The following is a 26430-nucleotide window of genomic DNA, read 5'->3' on the forward strand; positions in this document are numbered from 1 at the left end:
AAGATGTTGCTGTGAGTTGGAGGGGAAGGGGCCTTATCTGCTGTCTCCCTCAGTGTGATAGATGGGGAAACCAACACAAGAAACGGATACCTTTTCCAAGACTGTTTAAGGTCCAGTGTAGTCAGAGTCAAAAAAGTCAGAATTCTGGCCTGACAGTTTCACTAATCAGCGTCTATTTCACCAGGTGTAACTGATTTGAATACTGCTTAGAATACTTACATCCCCTTTTCATATTCACTAAGAGATAAATTTGACTAATTTTGCCTTAATTAAATAAATGACAGTATATTACAATTATGTTTTCTGTTTTTTTTAATATTATCATACTACACAGAGTAGAAACCCATTATTTTAATGGGTTTAATACTATACAGTATTTTAGTGTGAGACTACCAGAGTTTGCTTCCCCATACCCCTTTTTTGGGGCGTACAGTGGAGATACAGTGAGTACTATTTTGCAGACTTATGTGGCAATGGAATTTCTTTTTTTCCAAAGAAGTTGTTCACTTCTCCTTCTCTCAGACTTTTCATTTTACCCAAGGGGCATGATGTGTTCCTGCAGGTCATCATTTAGTAAAATAATGAAGCAAGGCTTGCTATGAATGGTTGTGCAAATGTGCACTGTATACTCCAGAGGGCACAATTTCCACTGCAGTGTTTGTGAGCAGTGCTCCTTGGCATTGTGTGATATACAGTCTTGGTGGTCCCATACAATGGACTCTGGGAAGTGGCATTCTTTTTATAAGTTGAAAGCAATGGAATTTTGGAAGAGGAGGCAATTTACATATGTAGTCAGAGATAAATGTCAAACTTTATCCTCCCAGTAAGATAGAATTACAAATAGAATCACTTTTTATCTTGTACTTAAAATTTCTTTTACTTAAAATACCTTATACTTGGAATTCCTGTGGTGTGGTCAAGTTTTGACAATGCCGTTCATAAACCCTTTTAAAATTGATTATAGTCTTGAAATTTAAGAGGATATAGCAGTCATCATAGGTTTACTGCCTTAATAAACAAGCTTGCAATCTCTGTGACCTAATGCAATAAAGGTTTATTTTTCTCACATGTTACATCCAGTGTGGATTGCAGGTGGGCTCTGGACCTAGGTCTTTGAATCTGGTGGCTCCTAAGTCAATCCTCAGAGCCCTTTACTGGCTCCTGTGCCTCTGGCTGCCAGATGAGAAGAGAGAGGGGGGAGAAATGCACAGGAGACCTGGGAGCAGCATCTGTCACCTCCACCCATAGGCATTGGCCAGTGCTCCCTCCATTGGCTCTGCCTAACCACAAGGGAGGCTGGGAAATGTTGTCTGTCTCTGTGTCCACATGGAAAAGGCACTGGGGTTTAGGGAGAGGGATGAGTCATTGTTGCAAGGCTGACCTCTTTTCTCTATTTGTTTCTTCTCCAGGAGACTTCTTGGCATCATCACAAAAAAGGATGTTCTGAGACATATGGCCCAGATGGCAAACCAGGACCCCGAATCCATCATGTTTAATTAGCAACAAGGTGGCAATTATTTTCAGAAAAACACTGACTGTGTCATTTAAAAAGAAATAAATGATATGTTATTATCCCAATGAAAGATCATGCATTGGGGACAGCGGAAACAAAAGCTTTATTTGAAAGGCGGGGAAGAAGGATGAAACCTTTAAAAACAAAAACGAAAACATCAATGAGTAGGCATTTTATAGCTTTAACCCCGTACGAGTTTCAAGCTGTGTTTCCTAATGAGTTTGCTGCTGCTGTGGGAGCATGTGGGTGGGTAAATGATGTAAATGATGTGATCTGTACAAGTATGTGGAGCATGAATGCTGACTCAAGAAACTTTTACCCCTTCTGCTCAAGGCTGATGTTTGTAACTTATGAACACACGTGAAGTGTTGAGTCCAAAAGACAAAGGGGTATCGGCATGTCAGTGTCATTATTTATTGGTTCTTGAAGTTTTGCTGCTATGTTACTGAATCATACTAAAGACATTTGCACTTACTTTGTTGAAAAAGAAAGAAATTAAATTTGAACACAGTGAAAGCTGCAAGTATGCCAGTGGATCCACTCACGACCATCCCGTTTCTTGCTCCTGTTCTCAGCCTGTTATCTGGCTTATCCATCAGTTTCTGAACCAACATCAGGGGCGCCTGCCATGATGAGTGTGAAGAAATCATTTCTCTATGCAAGACTGGCATCCTGGGACTGCATGATGAACTATTGGAGCATATAGTACTGTGCTGTGTCTCCTCCCATACAAAGGGACACATCCTTATTTTGAGGATATACTCACCCGATCATTGATTTGCATCCGCATTGCATTTGCTTCATTTATTTATTGCTTTTGCCCATGCATTCAATATTGATCAGCTCAGCACTTCCATGGGCCATAGCCGGTATGCCCCCAGCCTGCCATAAGCGTGGTTTCATTTCCAAGTAGCATATGCAAGAGTCCAAACAGGCTACCCAATGTTACTACTTATTTTTCCTCTCAGGTCTTATCAGATGCGGCTGTGGAGAGGATGAGGCATACGAGTGCTCAGTTGGAATCCCTCCAAATGGATTGCAAGAGAAATACTAAATTGATTCTAAATCTGTTCCATTATCTTCTCTGTAGGATGCAAAACGTCCAGTTTTAATGTATAAGCATGCACTTCATACTAGCAATCACAACGCAGGAGGACAGCATTAAATTTTATACAGCCAATTTGAGCACTGGGCATCTTTGTATTTGAACTTAACGACACATTTACTCTTTTAGTCAGGATTTTTGTCTTTTCTGCGGGAAGGAATTAAGCTATGTATTAGGTCCACCATATGATCTGTGTAAGTAAGATTATCCCACTTGCCCTTTCTCTTTAGTCTTTGTCCCTTCCTTTTCACTAAGTGCCCCTCATCCTTTTCAATCTCATTGTCACTGGATAGTGCTGCATCACTTAGGTGTGTATTTGGCTGCAAATAACAGAAAACCCAGCAAACGCTGAAGGGCTGAATAAGAACCCTGAGAAGGGGGTACTCCAGGACTGTCCCCATAATATCATTGGGATCCCCATCCAGTTGCTATTTCTTTTTCACCATTTTCACCTTTTGTCCTCTGGCTTATTGCCTCAGAGTTGCAAGATGGTTCCTGCACTGTCAGGTATCATGCCTGCTTTCTAAGTGGGAAGAGGAAGGAAGGGAGAGGCAAGCAACTAGGTACAATGTCTATCAGGAAAGCAAAGCTTCCCCAGAGATGCTCAGCTTGTATGCATTGACTGGAAGTTTGTCACGTGGCTCCCCCTAGCCACACACTAGTGTGGGAAGGAAAATATTGAGCTAGTCACATTACTCTCTGAACGAAATTCATATTATCTTATTAAGGAAGAGTGTTGGTCTTCAGGAGGGGAAGTTTGCTGTATTGGATGCCGTCATCATGTCCTTGTCATTGCCCTTCCTGTTTTCATTCTTGCCAAACCCCTGTGAATGCTCTTCTAACCTTCCTGTTCCCCACCCCTTCTCTCAGATTTGACCTAGAATTCCCAGCCCAAATCCATAATCTCTTAGCTCTAATAAGAATTTTCATGTTGGACAAAAACCTAGCTACAAATGGGTTTCTATGAAACTTCTGATTAATGTGCAAAATATATATTTTCTCTGGGTTAAGACATTTTTAAGTCAGATCATGCTGACACACTAAGAAAATTTGTGTAATTCATTGACCCCTTCCTTCCAAAATAACAAGTAGCCACCTCAGTGTGACAATATCCAGTCAATAGTAGAGAATTTAATCCTTGGTCCTATAAAAGAATAAAATTCATTGTCATATTTATAGTACGTAAGCCTCAAGTAACAGGTCTTAATGTTAGTGTTGGTGTTGTGGTTTCTATGGAACATTTACAAGTGAAGTTGGATTCTCCTGGGCTTTAAATCCTAAAAAGTCTTAATGACCACTTCATGTAGTTCCCCTCTTATTCTCCTGTGGTCTCCTCAGAGCCAGTGTGTGCTGGGAAAGAGTATTAGTTATAGCCTGGCTTTATAGAATCCAGGAGGTCCTTTTAGCTGAAACGAGCAGCTTCAAAAGGGAACATGAAACAGTGAAAAGATAGCCAAAGGTCAGTGAAACCACAGCATTTCTTTCTAATCTGGCTGAGGCCATGGAGGGGAATGAAGGGAAAATATGCTTCCAGGCCAAGGTCACTGAGGGGGACCTTAGGATTTGTGTCCTCCCCAGTGCTTAGAGTAGAGATATCTGCAAATTCATGGCAAACAGTTGGAAGAGTTACTTAACTGAAACAACCCAGTCTTATTTTCTTTTGTAAGTTGATCCTCTGATTTATTGGGGGGTTCAGGCTCTCCTCAATAGAAGGTCAAAGTTGGACAGGTGGACTAAGGTCAAGGATGAGGAGTCTGCGGTGGGGACTACCACAGCAAACTGTCTTCCTTCTGTGGAGTCCTAACTCAGTCATGTGGTCCACTTGCCCAGGGGCCTGGGGGCTCAGACAAACCCCATGGGGAACATGCTGCCATGCACTGTCTCTTGTAAATGTAGTTGGGTAGGGATCCCGAGGGTATTTGCTCTTTCCAAATGCAGAACTTCTATCCACTTTATCTGGTGATCTGATGAACAGCACGGGGACGTGGAGGTGAAATAAGCATCTTTCAGAATAATGTTTTTTTTTCCTCTTCCAGAACCAAAGGCTTTAGATATTTGTGGAACTTTCTGGATTCCTTCCGAATCAGGTTTACATAAAAAACCATCAACACATCATGGGAAAGGAGCTGTTTCATGACACACATCACGTGTTTCTTGCTCTCACTGAGGAAATGTGTTGTACAAAAGCACCAAATAAGGGCACCCTGGAAGTGACATGTGTGTTTCTTCTAAGTGGTTTTTAGTGCATCCCCTGGGATTGCAGATGCTCATGTGGCTTTTAGGGAAAGGCAGAATGTGCTAGAAGTCGAAGTCATTCAATATTCAGTGCTTACTGTTACTTGGAACCGGATAATCTCAGTTCTTTGTTCAGTCTTTCCCAAAGACCTTACAAAGGAGATGTGTAAATAGATAGATTTTGAGACTAATAAGTCACAGAAATGGAAAATTTTAGAGCAGTTTGTGTCACTTAGGTGAGAACTGATTACTTTAAATTACCAACATGTGCGAATTCTACTTAGTATTCATTATTAGATGCTGAGCTGGAAAAGATGAGAAACCCAAGGAGAACTATTGAATTACCACATAATTGTAATATTATGCTTTCATTTTAATTTTGTATGGGCAGTGTTCTATCAGACTAAGCTTCTAGCCTTTGAAATTATTTACATGAGGAGAGAGCCTGTATATCTGACTTGAGAAACATTAAGCAGACCCTATTTTCACCGTCGCGGTAATAACTATTTATTTGCTATCCTAGAGGTGCTGGGAATGAGCCTCCGGGTGACTTTGATGAGATATATTCACATTTGGTATTGGAACGACCACATAGCAACGTGTTGGGTTTTTTTTATTGTAACACTCTGTGTAAATGTTGGCACCTTATTAAATATTAAATGTTTGAACTCTATTTTTAAAAATAAAATAAGCACAGAATCCGCAACAAACATGTTGTAAATGGAAGAGATACTGATTTCACAGTGTGTTTCTACACAGTAGAACCTCCGGAAACCTGGTCCCCATGACTTGGTAGAACTATCCAGTAAAGTTAAAGACCCATCTTAAGACTGGTATACAGATTGTGAAGTCCATTAGGTCAGCTTTAAAATTCCTTGTTCTTGGCTGGGTGGGCGACGACCAAATGAAAATTCAGACTGAGGCTATCAGTTTCCAGGGATTGGGTAGGAACACTGTCCTCAGGCCATCTGTGTTTGCCCTGTGTGAAGGCTGGGGAGTACAGCTTGGGCAATGGTCTAACATTCATTCATTCTTTCATACTTTCTTTCAAGAGCAAATTTTTCTATTTATTTGGGAACCACAAGGGTTGAATTATGTCTTTTCATATGAGTTTTTTTTTTTCATGAAAACTTTCTACTTTACAGAAAATTTGAAAGAAAGAAAAGAAAGGAACAAAGGATGCCCACAGATCCTTGACCTAGAAGAGGTGCTATTTAATATGGGTGGTTGGTGGTTAGAGGAGTCCCCACTGGTTAGGGGAGGGGACCAGCTGGAGGTACAGCTGGGAAAAGGATAGCCTCAGCAGAGGGGACAGCTAAGTGCAAATGTCCTGAGGTGGAAATGGGCCTAGCCTGCTGGGGGCCCACCAGGGGTGGATGGCTGCAGCCTTGGGATGGGAGTGGGGGTATTTGAAGTTGGGTTTGTTTTCCCTTTGGGAGGAGGGTAGACACAGCAGATGCTTCAGGGTCTTGAAGGACCAGGTAAAGTCCTGGAATTCAGAGGAGTGACATGATTTGACTTGGGTTGTCCACAAACCATTCTGACTGTTGGACAGCAAGACTGGAAGTCAGGGCTCTGGTTAAGAGTATTATTGCAAATACGCCAGGTGCAGTGGCTCATGCCTGTAATCCCAGCACTTTGGGAGGCTGAGGCAGGCAGATCACTTGAGGTCAGGAGTTTGAGACCAGCCTGGCCAACATGGCGAAACCCTGTCTCTACTAAAAAATACAAAAATGAGCCAGGCGTGGTGGCAGGCGCCTGTAATCCCAGCTACTCAGGAGGCTGAGGCAGAAGAATCACTTGAACCTGGGAGGCAGAGGTTACAGTGAGCTGAGATCGTGCCACTGTGCTCCAGCCTGGGCAACAGAGCAAGACTCCATCTCAAAAAAAAAAAAAAAAAAAAAAAAAATAGGTGAGTGATGATGGGGGCTTGCCCCAGAAAGATTCTTGAATTCCAGTTTTACAGTTGCCCCTCAGTATCTGTGGGGAATTGCTTTCAGGACCCCCCATAGATTCCAAAATTCATGACGCTTAAGCCCCTTATATAAAATGCTGTATTATTTGCATATAGCCCATGCACATCCTCCTGTCTGCTTTAAATGTTCTCTAGATTACTTAGAATACCTAGTTCAATGTAATGCTATGTAAATAATTGTTATACTGCATTGTTTATGGAATAGTGACAAGAAAAAAGTCTGTACACGTTCAGTACAGATGCAACCATCCATTTTTTTTCCTGAATATTTTCAATCCACAGTTGAATCCACAGATGCAGAACCCATGGATATGGAGGGCAAACTGTATTTCCAAGGTAGAGCCAACATATTTGCTGATGGACTGGATATAAAATGGTACAACCAAGTTGCCATTTACTGAGATGGGCTAGACTAGGTGAGGAGCTCCCTTTTGGAAATGCTACGTGAGAGATGTCTCTTAGACATTCAGGTTTGGAGCTCAGGGGAATCATTAATGTTTGAGATGTAAATCAAGCCATTGGCATATTGGTGGCATTTAAAGCCATGCCTGGAAACTTTTGTGGTCTCATGATACCCTAAAAGCAAACAGAATAATCTTTTTTTTTTTTTTTTTTTTTTTTTTTTTTGAGATAGAGTCTCACCCTGCTGCCCAGGCTGGAGTGCGGTGGCGTGATCTTGGCTCACTGCAGCCTCTGCCTCCTGGGTTCAAGTGATTCTCCTGTCTCATCCTCCTTAGTAAATAGGATTACAGCTGCACACCATCACGCCTGGCTAATTTTCCATAGTTTTGGTAGAGACAGGGTTTCACCATGTTGGCCAAGCTGGTCTCGAATTTCTGACCTCAAGTGATTCGTCCGCCTCGGCCTCCCAAAGGGCTGAGATTACAGACGTGAGTCACTGCGCCCAGCCAGAATAGTCTTCCAACAGAATTTCAATATTGAGTTTTCAGGGAGTCACACCAATGTCACAGGCCGATAGGACTGCACTTGAGTTCCAGCTCCATTGAGTCCTGGCTCCGTGTGCCATTGTCAAAGGGACTGAATTTCTCTGAGCCTGGGTTTCCCCACCTCTGTAGAGTGAACTACTGCTCTTGCCACAGCAGCATGGCTGTGAGAATTAAATGAGGTAATTGCTGTACAGTACTTGGCATGGAATATGACCAGGCAAATGGTAGACATCATCTGAAGCTCAGTAGCTTTAGTTGGAAATACTTCAGTTAATTTTGTGTTGTTAAAGGACATATAACACTTTAGTTTAATTATAAGGCCACAGAAAGTAAACACAGATCAGACTAGCCAAATGCTTTTTTCCCAGTCCCTGCAGTCATTTTTCCAAAAAACAAAACAAAGCAAAAACTCAGATTTCTTAAGGGATATATTTTTTAAAAAACCTGTCTCCCAATTAATGGGAAATTATAGAAAGGAAGCTACTTGGTAAAATTCCATTTCTCTCTACCTTTATATTGGCTCGAAGAGCAGAAAAGCATCAGTATGCATGGATACTGAACTATGTATTGATTAGTTTGAAATTTGGAGCAAGAATTCATGGAACACAAGAAAGTGTATAGCTTGCTTATTTTCAGTCAACCTAAAACTCAATACTCTCTGCACTTCCAGACAGAGAAAAATCTCTCCAGCATAGTGTTAATGTAGAAATGAGTCTGTTAGTAAAACTCATGAAAGAACAGCGTTTTGTGGGCCTTGGACATTTCCTGTCACCATGATGTTGTTAAAATCCAGAGGGGGAGAATGAACAAATAGAATTTGTCTGAAAAGTGACAGCCCATCAGTTTTAATTCTAGAGGCTTAGCTAGAGCTAACCAGGATGGCCTTGCAAATAAAAGTCTGGGTCATGCATGGGTTTCCTGGGCTTTCATGGGTTGAGAAAGGACTAGAAATGTCCATCTCCATCAACTTCCATCAGGACCAGCGTGCTTCGGCTGAGCACAGGGTGCTTGGAGTGCCCATTGTTAAAGCTCTTCCCCAGTTCATTGGTCGTCAATTGGCCAGAAAGAAGCTACCATATGTGAATGCAGATAGGGAGCATCTATTTCTGGCTGTTCCTCAATATTGCATTTCATTAAAGACATGTTTTTTTCTTTCTGAATGAGCAATAAGCAGAGAGCACCTTGTGGGGATTTCCAAACCCCTTTAGTCAGGGCTTGGCTCACAGAATGAAGGGAGCAATTGATGTGTGATTCAAGTGCTTGTTATGGAACACATATTTCAAAGATGAAACAGCCGTCCTCAATCCAAACAGATTCTGTCAGAGAAATTGAAAACACATCCATAAATTCTCGTCCCACAGGCTCCTAACAGGTTGGATCCAGAGGACGCTCGCTGGTAGAACATTCCTTCCTTCTGCAGGACTCCATGTTCATTTCACACACACTCACTCTCTCAGGGCTTCCACCTGTTTCCAGTCGACACGAACCTAAGCGGAAATTGGGGCTAGCTCCCTTTTGATAAAGGTTTCCTTTTCTGAATTTCTCAAACTTCAGCCTCTTCCCAGAAAGACATTTCTAGGAATGGCTGGCTGCTGAGTGGTTTATATGATCAGCAAGGAACTTTCTCCAGGGAGTGGCCAAGCCAAGTTGCTCCATGGGGCAGGAATCTCCACGATTATTAAAGAGCTAGGAAGAGGCCAGGTGTGGTGGCTCATGCCCATAATCTCGGTGCTTTGGTAGGCTGTGGTGGTTGAGGATTGCTTGAGGCTAGGAGTTCAAGACCAGCCTGGGCAACACAGTAAGCCCCCCCCCCCACCTCCCGCGATCTCTACAAAAAATTTTTAAAAAATTAGCCAGGTATGGTGGTGAGCACCAGTAGTCCCAGCTACTTGAGAGGCTGAGGTAAAAGGATCACTTGAGCCCAGGAGTTTGAGGCTGCAGCAAGCTATGATTGCACCACTGCACTCCAGCCTGGGCAAGAGCGAACTTTGTCTCAGGGGGAAAAAAAAAAAAAAAAAAGCTAGGGAGACAGAGCAGGACTGCATTCAGTGGAGATGATTTCCAAAACTGCCTCCAGGGTACAGTGTCTGCAGGATGCTGCCAGGTGCCAGAGGAAAGGTGGATCCGTGGTTAACTAAATTGGTGGCTAGAGGGTGAGGGTCCAGGAAGTCTTTTTTAAGTTTCTTTTGAGAAATTCTAGTTGAGTGACTGGGAGAACCGACTTAACTTTAATGCACTGCAGCCACATCATCTGAAAGCAGTGACTTGCTAATCAGAGTGTGATCTAGGGACTACCTGTGTCTGTATAGGAGCAAGTGCCACTTAGCAATGCAGAATTGCAAGCCCCATCCAGGTCTGCTGAGTCAGGCAGAATTAACCCCAGGTGATTTGTGTGCAGAGTACAATTTGAGAAGTGCTCCCTTATGTGACCAGGTGATCTGAGTTTACTTCTAGCGCTAAGACCCAACTTTCTCTAAGATTCTCTTACTTCAAAGCAAAAAGGAGTGATGACTGCAGTGATTGGGCCACTGAAGGAGCCTGTCCAGAGAAACAAGATGGAGAGAAGCTTGGCATAAGAGCTCTAAGCCCTATTTCTCAGTCCCCAGACTTCCCCAGTTACAGCTATCCTCCTACGTGATGCTCTATCTCAGAGATTCTCAGCCTCAGCACTAGTGATATTTGGGGCTGTCCTGTGCACTATACGATGTTGAGTGGCATTCCTGGCCTCTACCCACTAGATGTCATAGCACCCCTCACCTAGTTGTGACTCCAAAAATGTCTCCAGACATTGCCAAGTGTCTTGGGTGGGGGGAAGTATGCAGATATCCCCCATCCCCTCTCCTAATTGTATAGAAGAGAGCACTGATTTACAAAGCATGGGAAAAGGGATCACCCTTTGGTGTCATTTTGGTGTTTTTTCCTAATGCTGGATGAAAATCGCTAGTGTAAGGCAAAGACTGATGGGGACTCCCATCCTGCTTTGATGAGTCCCCATGACTGGGGAAGAGTTCCCTCAGCCTTTAAGCAGAAAACAGCAATTTAAGGGGAGAGGGTGCATTTCCTTCTTTCTGAGAACCTAATGGTGAGCCCAGGAAGAATGCAGTCATCTTACCTGGACATAAGTCTCACGCCGATTGGTAATTTCAAAGCGATTGGCTTACTTTCAACTGTCTGTGTGACCACCCTGTCATCCTTCCTCAGTTACCTCCCACACTCAGACCACGCACACAAGCATGTTGATGAAATCGCTCTTTGCTGGGTACATCTCATTAGAAAGATTCCTAGCTGCTTTTTTGAGTCAACTTGAACATTTTTATGTCTTTCTTTGAAACTTAGAGAAGTGGTTGGCCAATTATAGCACGTGGCCAAATGCAGCCTGCCACCTGTTTTTGCAGATATAGCTGATTGGCACACAGCCATGTGCAGCCGTTTACATATTGTCTATGGCTGCTTTATATGTTTGTTTGTTTTAGTCTATGGCTGTTTTTGTGATACAGTGGTGGAGTTAAGTAATCGCAACAGAGACCGTCTGGCCTGCAAAGCCCAAAATATTTACTATCAGGTCCTTGACAGAAAATGTTTGCTGGCTCCTGGCTTAAATTGGGGTCACCAAACCATTGGATAGTCACCAAGAGTAATTTAACTTTCTTAGACTATATGTAAAATATAAAGAAATGCTTTAAATACAGAATCAAGGAGAGATGAGTGTGTCAGTGGAATAAGATGGATTTGTTAAAATGATTTCCATCCAAGCTTAACTTGTGCCAGAAATATCTGTCCTGACTTAGAATATTAACTGAGATGTTTATGGCCTCTGTCAGAATTTAAATGTTTTCTGTAACAGAAAATGACACTTAACATTTGAATAGCACTGTGTCATTACGAAGGGATTTTAATATTTATTTGTGTTTGTCTCAATGGTCCTGTGTGGGAAAAATTATACCTATTATTTAGAAGACAAAACTGAGGCTCAGGAGAATCACCTGTGGAGATTTTGCAACATACTGATGCACCAGAGTCATGCCCTGAGATTCTGATTAAGTCCATCTTGGGTGGGGTCTTCCATCAACATTATAAAAGGTCACCGGGTGATTCTAATGTGAGATTGAGAACCTCTGGGCTCCAGGGATTTGCTTGAGTTAATATACCTAGGAGGTGGTCTTGGAGGAAGCTCAAACTTGGTTCTTCTTCGTGACTTCAAGTCTAGGAACATTTTCCTACAATATGACAACCTGTCTTAGCTCAGGGTCTATCTAACCCAGTGGTTCTCAAAGTATGGTCCTTGGACCAGAAGCATGAGGGTCACCCAGCAGTCTGTTAGAAATGCAAGTTCTCTGTCCTACTCTGGACCTGGTAAATCTGAAAGTCTGGGGATGGGGCCTACTCCTCTGTGTTTTACCAAACCCTCTAGCCAGTTTAGAAGCAGCTCCAGTTTGAGAACCACTCGTCTAATGTGCTGGGAAAGAGGATAAATTTTAATGGAGGTAAGGGGCTAAAACTAGAAAAATACCACACACACAAAACCAGGCCTTGCCTCTGGGAAATTGGCTCTGGCTGGGGAGGGGCAGAATGAACACAAGAAGTTATAAGAAAAGTGAAAATCTGTGCACATCTGGGGAAGTATGAAGGTACCCGGATGGCAGAAAAAGCAAAAGGATCTCACCAGCCGCCTGAGTTGAGCCTCTGCGGACTTCATCTTCCTCTTAGGCAGCCCTGAAGGTGTTAAGAGTTTCTGCATCCCTTTGCTGTGCTGGCAGGTCAGAGGGTTTTTTGTTACTATTTCATTTCATTTTTTGTTTTCAAAGTTTTGGGTTTTTCTGAATCAAGCACTTGGTTGAGATGAACATTCTTGTGTGATTAAATGAGCCCCCTTCTGCTTGGAGCCAAAGCCACATTCCTTGCTTTGGTTTTATCCCAGGTGCTCCTTTTTAATTGCATTTTGTATTCAACTGTGCAGCCATCCCCTTCCCGGAGATGGCTGACCCCCTAATCACTACAGTGCTGTTACCACTGCAGCTGGGACTTCAAAGTCCCCAGAAGTCATATCGTAACGTGAGCTCCAAATCGTCCCTGAGACAAACACAGAGAGGCATCATCAGTCAACTCATCAAGGGGAAGGGAAACCTCTGTGTGGCATGGGGGTGATGGAATTCAGCCTCCCTCTCCACAGCATTGCCATTCCCAATCTGAAAACCACACCAACACATACATAATTCAAGGCTGTGCACTGGTCGCCCAGAGCGAGGGGACAGACATGTATGCCTGGGAAAGAATGTTTGTTTCAAGCAAACGTTCACAGCACCAGCTGCCAATGGGGGAAGACAGGCAGAGGGGGCTCCCGCAGACAGACATGGGAAAGTACAAACGATGATTACAGGCTCCGAAAAGGAGCTGTTGTTGGGGGAAATCACAGCATCTGATTCGGGTTTTGCTTTTATAATTACTGGACTCAGAGAATGTAACTGCAAAGCACATGCTGTTTCCAAAATGGGTGGGACCATGTGAGCTCATGACGGCTTCAAATGTGCACTTTGACATTCAAGTTTGACTCCAGGAGTTAACAAGAGCAGGCCCTGCTTTACATAGTAGCTTCATTTGAAGTTCCAAAGCTCAGTCCCTGGAAGCAGATGTAGTAACTGGTGATTCTATTTTCTTTCTTTAGCTTGGAGCCAATATAGAATATTGATTTCTAATGTGGGAATTCTGAAGAGGGAAAAACTAGGGTTGACTTTTTTTTGGGTCAAATCTATGAGTTTCTCAAGGCCGAAGAGCTGTGTCTCCATTATCTTTCTTCAGTGTCAGTTCTAGTATGTTGTATATTGATTATAAACAATATAATGTATGCTTTTGAACAAAAGATAAATGCTGAAAGCCTGTTCCTTAGCTGTGACCTTTTAGAATAAATCAGGAAAATAACCCTGGCAGAGAGACCCATCTGCCATTGTGTGAAATGTCTCATAAAACACTAGGTGTCAAAAGAAAACAGTAATCGGCTTGGTGTTTCATGGCCTGAGAGGAGCTGCTTAGTTCAGATGCCCTGAGCTTCGAAAAAATGAATATAAAAGTGGAATCTGAAGACACTGTGTGCCCCAGTGTATCTTTGATCAAACTGAACCTGCAAAGAAGTGTGGAAGGCTCTAAAAGCTGTGGTGACTAACCGCTCAGGAAACCCATGCCGGTGACTTTACTGAACATGTCACATCAAAGGGGAAAAGTGCCCCACTGGCTAGAAAGTTCTTTTGGTATTCAGTGTTGAGAGAGAATAGAAATGAGATAAAATTTCAGTATTTCTGGATTTGGTTAATAGATTTTCTCTCTCTCTTCCAAATATACGAACTTGAAGTGATTCTGTTGACTTAGTAGAAAAATATCCAAAGGGCACATCTAATAACGAGGTCTAAGGGGAAAGAAAATATAAAACTATAGATGAGAGAGTATCGTAATCTTTAGAGAAGTAGTTCAAAAACATTTTTCAACTGTGACATCCAAGATGATGTACAGACACTGAGACGGGCAGACCCTGGCTTTGTAGGCACATCCCAGGACACTATTTGCAACTTGACTCTGAGGGAGCTAAGAACATGCCACCCCAAAATATGCTGCTCTGGCATATTGACTATTTTTAATTAAAGGAACTTAAGAGAAAAGGCAGGTGCAAGAAGTTCACTCTGATCATTTTGTTTCTTAAAAGTAGGAGATGAAATTCTCATGGGAAAGACATCCTTCTTACAGAAAAAGAAATAACAAGGATGGGAAGTTGAAACTGAGAGAATTCCATACAGACCTTGTTAAAATAACTCTTATCTTTTTAGCCTCCCCACATAATGTAGTTGCTTTTTTCACAACTTAACTATTCCCTGTCTGATTCAGTATGTAAGTGACTGACTTGTAACTGCTTCTTTGGGCCATCATAACCTTATGAAGGCTCCTGTGCTACGTAAAACTTGGCATTAAATGAATCTGTATGCTTTTGTCCTGTTGAGTTGTCTTATTGCAATTTAATAATCAGGCCCAGCAAGGACCCTAACTTCTCTGGGCCATAGGGCCAAGCTCTCTTATTTTCTCTCTCCTCCCTTCCAAGGGCCTGGCCCCATTCCACCACTCCTTCTATGCTTGAGATAGAAAATGCCATTTCCCTCCAGTCTGTGCCAGCCAAAGTGTCCCCAGTCACCTTGGATTCTCACATTATTCAGAGGGAAGCAACTACAAGTTAAATCCGTCCCTGTTTGCTAAAACCCATCACTTCTTATGAGTTGTGTTGATGGGGCCATTCATTAAAACTTCAGCCTCACTCATTTGGGGCCAGAGGGCTGGGAGGGGCAGATCGAAAACTGTGTCTTGCCAAAAGAACATTTCCTTAGCTGGTATCTAATTTAGGATCATAACAGCTCTGGCCACAATTTTTTAGAGAGGTGAAGCCAGGTGAAAATGATCTATTGAAGGGCTTTAACTTTGGCATAAGACGGACATGATTTTGAATCCAGGCTCTGCTACTTCCTAGCTGTGTAACTCTGGGCAAATCGTTTAACCTCTCTAAACTTTGATTTTCTCATCTATAAAATATGGCAATTTGTCTACCCATACAAACTTGTTGGGCACAGCAGATGGCAGAGCATGAATGCCCAAAAATGTGATTGTAGCAGAGATAGCCGATGCTTACCAAATCTGTGTTCTCCTTTTCTTCATGGGTCCACAGCTGGACTACATTTCCCAGCTCCCCTTGCAGTTAGGAGTGGTCAGTGCTGGTTCTAGCCAATGGAATGTGAGCAGGAGTGAAGCCTGGAAAGCCCATGAGCAATCCCCTGCAGTCTTCCTCTCGCTGGTCTGGAATGGAGATGACCCAGCATGACCTTGGAAGCCATGTGTTGAAGATGGCAGCTCAGGCGTCAGCCTGGGCCTCTGAATAACTGTGAAAGAGGACTTCCCAGTGACTTCTTTACCTGCCCAGTACTGTCATGTGAAGAAACAAACTCTGTGGTATTGAGCCATTTTCCACTTTGGGGTCAATCTGATAAAGCAGGTAGTGTACCCAGAGTATGCAGTTATTACCACTATAAATTCCTAGAATGCTGGGTAGTGGCATGATGAAGCTAGCTTGTACCAGCTCTCAAGAGCTGATGGTTACATTTGCAGGCGTTTATGGGCCAGTCGATATCATATTCCTAGCTTGAAATCAGCCATGGTGGGAATGTTTATACCACAGAAATCGGCAAATACTATAAACCAGTCTTTCCTCCTCTCCCTCATTGGAGCATTTACTATCACACTACTGACTAAGAATATATCGTTTTCCTCTTTGCCTTATCCCATAGCCTCTTAACCTAGTGCATTACATATTTGAATAACTCAAAATGTGTTTGTGGCTACGACTCAAACTTGAATAAATTAAAAGAGGAGACATTGTGAAAGGATGAAAGCTAATACTTAGAGTTAGACAGGGCATATGGTGAAGGGGGAAGAACAGTCTAATCTTTGCCTTTCTGAATAGGGATATCTGGGGCTAAGGATACATTTTAGCGTGTTGGGTCTCTTTGGAATTCAGGCCTTTAACCTCTTTTATCTCCCCTGTCTGGACTTCTTGTCACTGCTCCATCAGCAAGTGAATGTCTTCCAAAGTACAGTGATTCTCCCCTCACTCCCAAGCACTCCATAGTGACAGGCACTGGGGAAAGTGTTTTATTCTCTTCATGTTTCTCTAAGGGAGGCTGTGGCTAGTACAGAGGGGGCTGTCTCAGTCTGGGTTCCCCCAACAGCAGAATCCCCTGTCTCGGGGTTTTCAAGTGCAAGTCATTTATTTGGAAGGTGATGCCAGGAAACAGCATGGCAGAGTGGGAAGAGGTGAAACAGAAGGAAAGGCAACAAACAAAGTGTGCTTTCTTCAGCAAATTGCTGCTGATGTTGGCTGCTGGAGATAGTTTAGAACATGTGTCTCAGAGTTATCACTGCAGAAAGGAAGAAGGGTACTGGGGTATTTATTAGCTCTCTTGAGTCAATGTGGCGCCATCTGCCTAAGATGCTCATAACCTCTGCAGACAACCAGACTGTCTCTGTTCTTTTATTACCTAGCCCCTGAGAATCTCTTTACTCCACCAAGACTTCCTTGCTTCACCAGAGGTGAGCTGACTCCCTTATTCAGACCTCTTGTTATGGGTGTCACGTGTATTCTCTTAGCTGCCCTTGGCCCTGACTCTGATAATTCATTCACCCTGACCTGTGTATGCCTTCAGTGCCCTTCAGTGCATTCATGGATAAGAAGAATGCTTTGAATTACAGTCTCAAAAATCACATAACTGGAGGGTTCTTCTCTTATGATCCAACATGATTCTAACCATCCTGGATTAGATATACATTTCACCAAGATTTCTGCAGTGTGGTAGACACAAAATTTGCCCCCAAGGATGTTTACATCCTAATCCCTGGAACCTTTGAATATGTTACCCTACATGGCAAAAGGGCTTTGCAGATGTGATGAAGTTAAGGAGCTTGAGATTAGGAGGTGATCCTGGGTGGACCAAGTGGGCCAATGATCATGAGGATCCTTAGGAGAAAGAGGCAGGAGGGTCCAAGTCAGAGGAGATGTAACAACGGAAATAGACTAGAGTGATGTGAAGCCATGAGCCAAGAAATGTGGGAAGCTTCTAAAAGCTAGAAAAAGGAACAGATTTCTCCTCTAACGTCCCAAGAGAGAATGCAGTTATACCAACACCTTGGTTTTTAACTCATAAGATCCATTCAGACTTCTGCCTTCTGGAACTATGAGAAAATTTGTGCTGTTTTAAGCCACGAAATTTGTGGGAATTTGTTACAGCAGTGACATGAAACTAACACAACCACTATTCACATTTTTTAAAATTACGTATTTTTGACTTGTTTTTTGGAGATCCAATGTCATTGTGGTGTTTAGCTGTCCTTTTTGCTTTCAGAAATCAGCTTTGTGTACTACTGTAACCAAATCAAAGTCAGGGTTGGCTACTCTCTGAGGCTTTCTGTCATGAATCTGCTGGCAGCCTCTCAGGGCAGAGACCCTGACCTCACATGTAGGTAGGTTATCTATTGCTGGGAGCGAGATCTGTGTTGATGGCATTTGCTGATTGTAGTTCAGTTATTTCTGGATTAACTTCTGCTTTTGATTACCCACATTTTTTTTGTGTGTGTGTGGATAATCTTTTATCCAAATAATCAAAAATTCAATGCCCAAACATGTTCCATTTTGGAATCCAAAGGTTTTGTAGCTCTGCTCCTCTGGTAGTGCCTTCAAAGCAGAAATATTTTATGTTCTCACCAGATTGGTTGGCTAATTCATGAATGTCCTTCATTCTGGATAATAATAGCAAATATTTCCTGAACGCTTGACTATGCCAGTCAAACTCTAGGCTGAGCCTGTTTGATGTTCATTACATCTTGAATACTTGCTCTGATCTAAGCACAGCATGGCCACCCCCATTTTACAGATGAGAACATGAGGGCTGGAAAGGTTTTGTGGCTTGAGAATGCTCACACAGCTGGTGTAAAGCAGAGCTCTGCTCTGAAGTCAGGCAGCCTGATTCTCAAGCTCTCACTTCTACCCAGCAGCAGCACTGATACACTCTTTTTGGAAGTGGCCCAAGTTCACTCCCAGAAACAGAGGTAAAGTTAACATCTTGCTTTAACTGGTAGTGGGAGAGGCCAAGAGTCAGGAGGCAAAAGCAATGCCTTTGTTGCACTTTCTCCGGGACACACGCTTGTGTGATGCGAGGGACTCCCGGTGCGTGTGATGGTCACTAGTTTCCTTTCTATTTCTAGGACATTGGTCTCACCTCCTACCTTACAAAGAAGTGAAGACAATAATTCTCTTAATGTTTTGTAATCAAAATGGATTAAGAGGGGTTCCTGCTGTGTCTAGTGGTGGTTTGCAGAGAATGTCTATGTCAACAAAATGTCTGAATCAACAAAAAAGAAAGTTCCTGGTCGTTTCTGCATTTCAACTCCCTCGGTTTGGTTGCATTTCCCATCTGCCTCACACGTCAGTGGTATTCACCTGCTGTTCAATTTGTAGGATGGCTGGGCAGCCTTCACAGGGCTCCAGAATTCCTTCCTTTCAGATTGGAGGGCGTAGTGCTCACACAGTGGTTCTCAACCAGGGGCGATTTTGTTCCTCAGGGGACACCTGGCAATATCTGGAGACATTTTTGATTGTCACAACTGAGGCAGGACGCAACTGGTATCTATTAGGTTGTATTCATTTCCTGATGTTGTTGTATGTATCAAACTATCACAAACTTGGTGGCTTAAAGTAACAAATTTATTCTGTCTCACTTCTGGAGGCCAGAAATCTGAAAAGAAGATACCAGCAGGGTTGGTCCCTTCTGGAGACTCTGAGGGAGAATCCTTTCTGTACCTCTCTCTTAGGTCCAGCTGGTCACCCGCAGTCATTGACATTCCATGGCTTGCAGCAGCAGCACTCCAGTCTCTGTCTCTGACTTCACACGGCCTTCCCCTCTGTGTCTTTGCATCTCAAATCATCCTCTCATTTCTCTTACATGGACACCTGTCATTGGATTTAGTACCCACCCTAAATCCAGCATAATCTCATCCTGAGGTCCTTAACTTGATGACTGCAAAGACAGGCTATTTCCAAATAAGGTTACATTCACAGGTACTGGGGTTTAGGTCTTGGATGTATCTTTTCAGAGGACACTATTCAATCTACTACATGAGTAGAGGCCAGGGAGGCTGAGATACATCTGATAGCACAGGACAGCCCTCTCACAAAGAGGCTGAGAGACTCTGCACGAGTGAGAAATTTGATTGCCACAGAGAATACCTTTCCCTGTACTTCAAGCCCTTCAGCCATTGTGGTGTGCAGTGTGACCCAGTACAGGCAATGCAGTCAGATGCCAGCTATTACCTCCTTTTTTTTTTTTTTTTTTGAGTGTGAACAGTCATTTCCAATGAGTGGAGGACATTTGTGCCCAGTAGGTGGCATTCAAATACCCCACATAACCAAGCCTGGTGTGCAGGTGACACAACAGGTAAGAAATGAATGCAACTTGCAGAAGTGTGTGGATTCAGTTATATAAATCTATAGTTTGCATCTTTCTCTGAAATGCATATTACGAACCTCTGATTTCCCAACATGGGCCCTCAGGGCTTTCTCCTTCTCCAGCCTCCTCCTCACCTTGATAATTACTCTATTTGGATCCAGTGTTTTATGGGAATTTATAGCAGGGGTCCTGAACTTTTCCTGCAAAGAGCCAAATAGTAAATATTTTAGGCTTTGCAGGCCAAAAGGCAAAACTGAGAATACCATGTGAATTCTGAGATAACAAGAGAGAGAAGTCCTGTGGTGACCTGCCCCATTTGATTAGGGTGGCTGGTCCTTGGTGGTGGGCAACTTTCTGCCCAGGTGCCATCTACTGCAGACTTTCTCTAGGGGAAGAGTGACCGCCCTTTGAATCTGAACCCTAGGCTCTGGGAGGAAGGGGGAGGGCCCGGAGTCGGGGAAGGATCGCTACCATGATCAGTTTCACTCTGCCCTGGTGACATCCTGGTGCACCCTTCTCTCCTTTTGGAGAGCTGGGCCATCCGAACTTGGGCAACTGACTGGAGGGTCCTGCACTGCTTGATGGCCAGCAATTGCCCACAGCAGAGACCTCGCTGTGTAGGTGGTGGCCAGTGTGGGCCCTGATCAGTGCCACTGGCCTGGGAGGCAGGTTGTGGGAATGGGGGCCGGGGGGGAAATAGGGGACAGAGGGCAATGCTCTGGCTAATCTCCCCACTCACAGTGGCAGCTTGCTCCAGCAAGGTCTGTGGGCCACACAAACCCAGGTGGTGGGATGGATTTGGCCCACGGGCCATAATTTGCCAGCCTGTGGTTTGATTGTATGGCAGGCACTCAATTAGTCCTTTTCGGCTTGAGAAACTGTATAACTCATTTGCAAATGTTGCAAATGAGTTGAAATGATGTTGAAAGCAGTAAGAACCATTTGACACCTTTGAGCTAAGCTAGTCCATAGGTTTTTTTTTTTTTTTTTAAATGTACAGATTAATACATCAAGGCTTAGAAAAATGGGCACTGCCAAGCTTCTCTTTGCAAATTAACATGCGGGTCAAAGAGATATCCAGGATCAGGGAGCTGAAACAAATGTTTTTGCCCTTTGCATCTTGAAGTTTAGCTCCTCTACTCCTCCACACCCCCAGCCATCTTACTGGAGTACACAATCCTGCAAAATGCAAGCACCAGGGATCAGATTCTATTTATTCTTGTGATACATAGTTCGGTTTTGGCAAACTAATGTTTTGGGAACAGTGACCAAGGAATTTGTCTTGTCTTTTATGATATAATCTTCAAAGACAAATATTAGAAGCAGTATGTTTAGAAAGAATTAAAAGAGCAGTGAACTCCAACATCCAAAGTTTCAAATGTCATGACTGTGTGCTGCCTGTGCCAACTGTCTGGCGTTTGCTGCTTTGCTTAAGACAAAATGCTTTCCTAGTCAAAGCCCCAGAAAATTGTCTGCTATCACTGTATTGACTGCTGTCAGCAAGTATTTTTTCCTTGCTTAGAAGCTTCATCAAAATGTCTTCTCAAAAACCAGCTGTCACCTCCCCTTCTATTCAGCTAACCTCACACTGCATCCTCCTTGGGATGCACACTTACCAATCCTCTTGAAGCCAAGTTAGACCAGGTTTGTGGGACATCAGCTCTTTCCCTCTCCCTTTGGAAATCCCTCCTGATGCAATTTGAGCTGAAGACATTTTCAGAGTCCTTCATTGTGCACAAATTCCAAATGAAATAGATTTCAGGTCTGTCGCTCTGCCATGGAAATGATCAATAGCCACTAGAAACGATATTTTTAATGAAGAAATAGAAAATCTAGGATAACAAATGAGAGATTTGAGTCTAGGAGAGGGCAGAAAATGAGTTTTAGGCCTCCAAAACCATGTTCCTGCCTCAGTCAAAAATAGCCTTTAGTGATCTGATTGGCACTGACAAAAGAGCTATCTCAGTGGGAAGATTCATGCCTATCTTGTGGCTGAAGATGCTGAAATGGCTCACTTGCACCTCCAGATCCAGATCCTTGCCAATGCCCAGACAGATGGGAGTCACTGTGTGCGGAAAGGAGCACTCAGTGTGGGTCCTGCTACCTCTTGAATCCTTTTTCATCTTCTGTGGTACCTGCTATTTTGCTGCTGAGGTTTCTTCTGGGCCTATATGACATGCCCGTAATTTTGAGGTAAGTGACAATGAGCAATGCCCTCCTCCTACCCATAAATACGGGCTTGCAGGGCTCCAGCCTTGGCCTTCTCATCTGTACTAGCTCTGTCTGCTACCTTAGCCAGGGTCTTGGTTTTGACCATCCCTCCCTAGTCTCTGACCTTGGTCTATCTCCAGAACTCCTGATTGGCTTCTTTAACTTCCTATTTGGATGCAGCTGAAGATCCCTCAGGCACTTCAAACCCAGTGTGCCATATACAAGAGACACACTTTAGTTTCAAAGCTGCCGAAAGGTTGAAAGATTCCATATCTGGAGGTGATTTGGCATCTCTAAGGAGATTTGGCATCCCCATACCTGTGGGATGAGATGGATAAGGAGGTGTCAATTATGATACTTCATCTTACTAGTGCTAACTGGGAGGGTAGAGAGATGTTGGAAAGGTAGAAGTGGTGGTGGACTGTGATGGGGGTATGATGGTGACTTAGAAGAGGAAAATGGAGTTGTGTTGATAAGTTCTTTTTTGGTTGCAAATCACAAAGACTTAAATTAGCTTAAACACACACACGCTCCAAACCACCCCCACCCCACACACACACCAAAGGAAGAAAGAAGAAACTTTATAACTTTGTTGGCTCAAGGAACTAGGAAGTCCAAAGAAGTAGTTTGAAGAACAGCTGGATCCAGGTATTCAAACAGTGCTGTCATAGACTGGGTTCCCCCATCAAGGAGGCTGAGACAAAGGCTCATGTGAGGGTAGTTTATTTGGGAGCAGCATGGGAAACAGAATGCAAGAGACCTAAGAGAAGGATGCAAAAATGAGTTGGCTGGCACCATGGGAAACTCAATGCCATATGGGATCTGCAGAAGAGCCTTATGGAACCCATCTCAGGACTGCCCTTCTTATAGACAAAGGGGGAAGCATTTATTCATCAGCTCTGTTCTTCATTCATCAAGTGTGGCCCCCTGGGTATTGATACCCCTCATATGGATGGGTTGCACAGGTGAGTGCTGAGCCAGTTCCACAGGTGTCTTATGAGAGAGAAGCTGCAGAGTAGAAAATGAACTCATTGCAGTCTCAGAGGAGTCTCAGGGTGGAAAACATTGTCAAGTTGCACCTGCATGAGGTTGGTCAAAGCCTACATGGAACTGGTGTCAGTAGCAGTGGGTGGAGTCAGGGCAGAGGCCAAGAGGATTTGAAGTGGCCCATAGGTGTCTTATCTGTAACCAGCAGGTCTCTATTTTCTTGTCTTTTGTTCCATCTCTTGATTCTGCTTGCCTCAGCCGGATTCTTAGACAGGTATATCCACATGGTGACAAGACATCCCCAAGAAGCTCCAAGCTTATATGGTCCTTAGAGTTAATTACTGCAGAGAAAGAGACATTGGCCACCCCATGCCTAATGTTCAAAATTGGTTTGGATTGACCTATCCTGGAGTATGTGCTCAGTCTGTGACCAGGAAAGCAAGGGGATCTTTACTTCTTGCCCTGTTAGAATTACATGAATTTGAGAGTGGAGCTACTTCCCAATGGAAGGGTGGCTGGTCACGGCAGATATGAAGATGTGATGCTCAGATCCTTTCTCAAGCTTCAAGAAAAAAATCTTGCTGCTAAGCTTCGAGGAGTGTATTTGGTTGACTCTATTAGCTTTAGAGCCAAGGACATGTACTTCTTAGAGCAGTCGCTGGCCAAGGACTAAACAAGGTAATAAAGGCTCTAGCCATTTCTTCCCAATGTGGGACTCCTCTAAGGGCAGTCTTTACTCTAGAGCTCCCTGTTGGGTTGATGGAGAAGTTGCCAGGTCAATGTCACAGTCTAGAAGCTTCCCCTGCCCAATTCTTCCTCAGGTGTTACTCTCTAACATACATGTTGCATTTCTAACTCCATCTCTGTGCGTGCTCCTTGGAGAACCCAGCTGACACAAGGGGAGATGGGAGATGAAGAAATAACCAATGTTCTCTCAAGGGATAAGGTAACTTGGAAGATGAAGGGAGGAGGAATGAGAAAATCCCAAGTTTTGAGTAGGTACAGCAAAAGGCTTCCAATACCATCTTCTTTGGCGCTTCTCCTCAGAACCACTTCCAAAAATGGCCTATGTACAGCACTGAAAACGGCCCTGGAAATAAAAGGCAGACCTGGCACTTGAAATCTAGGCCTTCAGGTTTTGATGTCATACCAGCTGCAGGGCATGCACTGCACTGTTGTAAGACAGTGGGCTGCATATAGACAGGGAGATAAATACAGACAGTACGTGTTCTCAGGGCAAGCCATGTGTGGGCAAGGCTGCTTCTCCTTGCAGAGGCATTGACTCTGTGTAGAACCTCATGTAGAATCACAATCACATGGATTCCAAAAACCACTTTCCATACGAGTTGCCTTCTGCCAACAGGCACATGAGGGAAGAGGATGGAGCTCCTTTGTGTGTAGGTTGGCCCTGCTAAGTTGCTGAAATCCAAGGTCTGAGGAAAAGTCAAGAAACATGTTAACCTAGACTCAAATGTTCTCATTTCTCTGAGACTACTCTAATGTGTCTCCAAACACCTGGTTTGTGCATCATTGGCCTTGGGTTTACAAATTGGAGTGAGTTTTATAGGAAGGTGGCACATAAAATTAAAAGTCTATAAACGACCGTAGTAAGTCATCCAAGTAAAAGGCTTAAATTCCAAGTCATATGGTATGAAGAAACTGAGCTGAGCTGAAATTGCTGTTATTTTCACTGGCAGGAAAACAAAAATGCACAAAATCCTTATTCTTCTGAGTGTACAGGAATCAGAATGCATTCCCATGGTGACTTCTTGTGCCCTACATGCAAGGGAGCAAAATAGAAGTTCTAGTTCACCAATCTGACTTCTAATCTCTGAGATTTGATGTGAATACAAATAATGGTTTTCTGTGGTACCTTCAGAATATGCATCACTGGCTGTGACATAAAATTTTTCTTGTGGTCCTGAGGGAGAAATGTAAGGCAAACACTATTAGGATCATTTTTGTAGCTGGACAGATTTAACAAGCAAAGGGTTATGCGATTGCTACTTTGTAGTTTAAGGAATTGGGTTCTTTCTGTGCACATTCCTGTTAAATCACAAATGACAACAAAGGTGAATGACTTTAGTTTATATAAGTTGTATTGATCTTGGTAAGATCCAGCATTATACCAGCATCATCTTAGAGAGGCAGGTCTGGAAAGTGATTATCAACTATTCAATTATGTTACATTCTTTCTAAAGCAAGGTGATTTTTTAAAAATTTTACTTTTCATTCTGGTGTATATGTGCAGGATGTACAGGTTTGTTACATAGGTAAATGTGTGCCATGGTGGTTTGCTGCACCTATCAACCCATCACTTAGGTATTAAGCCCACCATATATTAGCTATGTTTCCTAATGCTCTCCCTCCCCACTACCCCGCCCTGCAACTGGCCCCAGTGTGTGTTGTTCCCCTCCCTGTGTCCATGTGTTCTCATTGTTCAGCTCCCACTTATAAGTCAACATCCCTTCATGTTAAAAACTCTCAATAAACTAGGTATTGAAGGAAATACCTCAAAATAATAAGAGCCATTAATGACAAACCCACAACCAATATCATACTGAATGGACAAAAGTTGGAAGCATTCCCCTTGAAAACTGGCACAAGACAAGGATGCCCTCTCTCACCACTCCTATTCAACATAATATTGGAAGCTCTGCCCAGGGCAATCAGGCAAGAGAAAGAAATGTATTCAGATAGAAAGAGAGGAAGTCAAATTTTCTCTGTTTGCAGACGACATGATCCTACATCTAGAAACCACCATCGTCTCAGCCCAAAAGCTTGTTAAACTGATAAGCAACTTCAGCAAAGTCTCAGGATACAAAATCAATGTGCAGAGGTCACAAGCATTCCTATACACCAAAAACAGGCAACTAGAGAACCAAATCATGAATGTATTTATTTCTTTAGAAGTAGAATTTCCCCTTGGCTGTGAGAGAGTACAGATGCATTCAGGGAAGAAGTCTTTACTGGTACAGTCAGAGAGACAGGGGAGTTGAGATGAGGCAGTGAAGTGACTGTTCAGGCAGTGGAGGAGGTGTTGCCAGGTTTTGGGTTTTCAAGAACAGAAAGCCAAGTTGAATGATCTCATCAGACATATTGGGCTGTTGGGAATCAACTCAAGCTAGTCAAACACCTAAAAGACTAAGGGATAGCACAGGACACAAATGCAAGCACTACCTGTATGTGGCTGGCATATTTGTGCCAACCACCCTGAAGCTTTCTGTCCTGGTGTCCAGACATCCAGGGAGTGGGCTTAGAAATGAGAAGACTGGGTGGATAGCAAGAAATTAGAATTGAGGCTGGTGGATGGTCCCAAGTGTTACTCTGTTCAGGTCATGGCGACTCTGGTAAATCATACAACTCTCTCAATAGTATTTATCTCTAAGGAATAAGAGTTTTCATATTAGTCAGATTCAGCACCTGCCTCTTTC

The 26430-nt window shown here is 43.3% G+C and overlaps 1 protein-coding gene across 2 annotated transcripts in view; it reads left to right on the forward strand.

The window, feature by feature from the left end:
• Positions 1–5568, forward strand: part of CLCN4 (chloride voltage-gated channel 4) — a 508359-nt gene extending 502791 nt beyond the window's left edge. For both annotated transcript variants that reach the window (XM_050776582.1, XM_050776580.1), the window contains exon 13: positions 1410–5568. In XM_050776582.1, the coding sequence (XP_050632539.1) occupies positions 1410–1500 (91 nt within the window). In that variant the 3' untranslated portion in view covers positions 1501–5568. The remainder of the gene's footprint in view (positions 1–1409) is intronic.
• Positions 5569–26430: the final 20862 nt, after the last annotated feature.

The sequence above is a fragment of the Macaca thibetana genome, chromosome X, assembly GCF_024542745.1.
Source record: "Macaca thibetana thibetana isolate TM-01 chromosome X, ASM2454274v1, whole genome shotgun sequence".
Taxonomy (NCBI): domain Eukaryota; kingdom Metazoa; phylum Chordata; class Mammalia; order Primates; family Cercopithecidae; genus Macaca; species Macaca thibetana.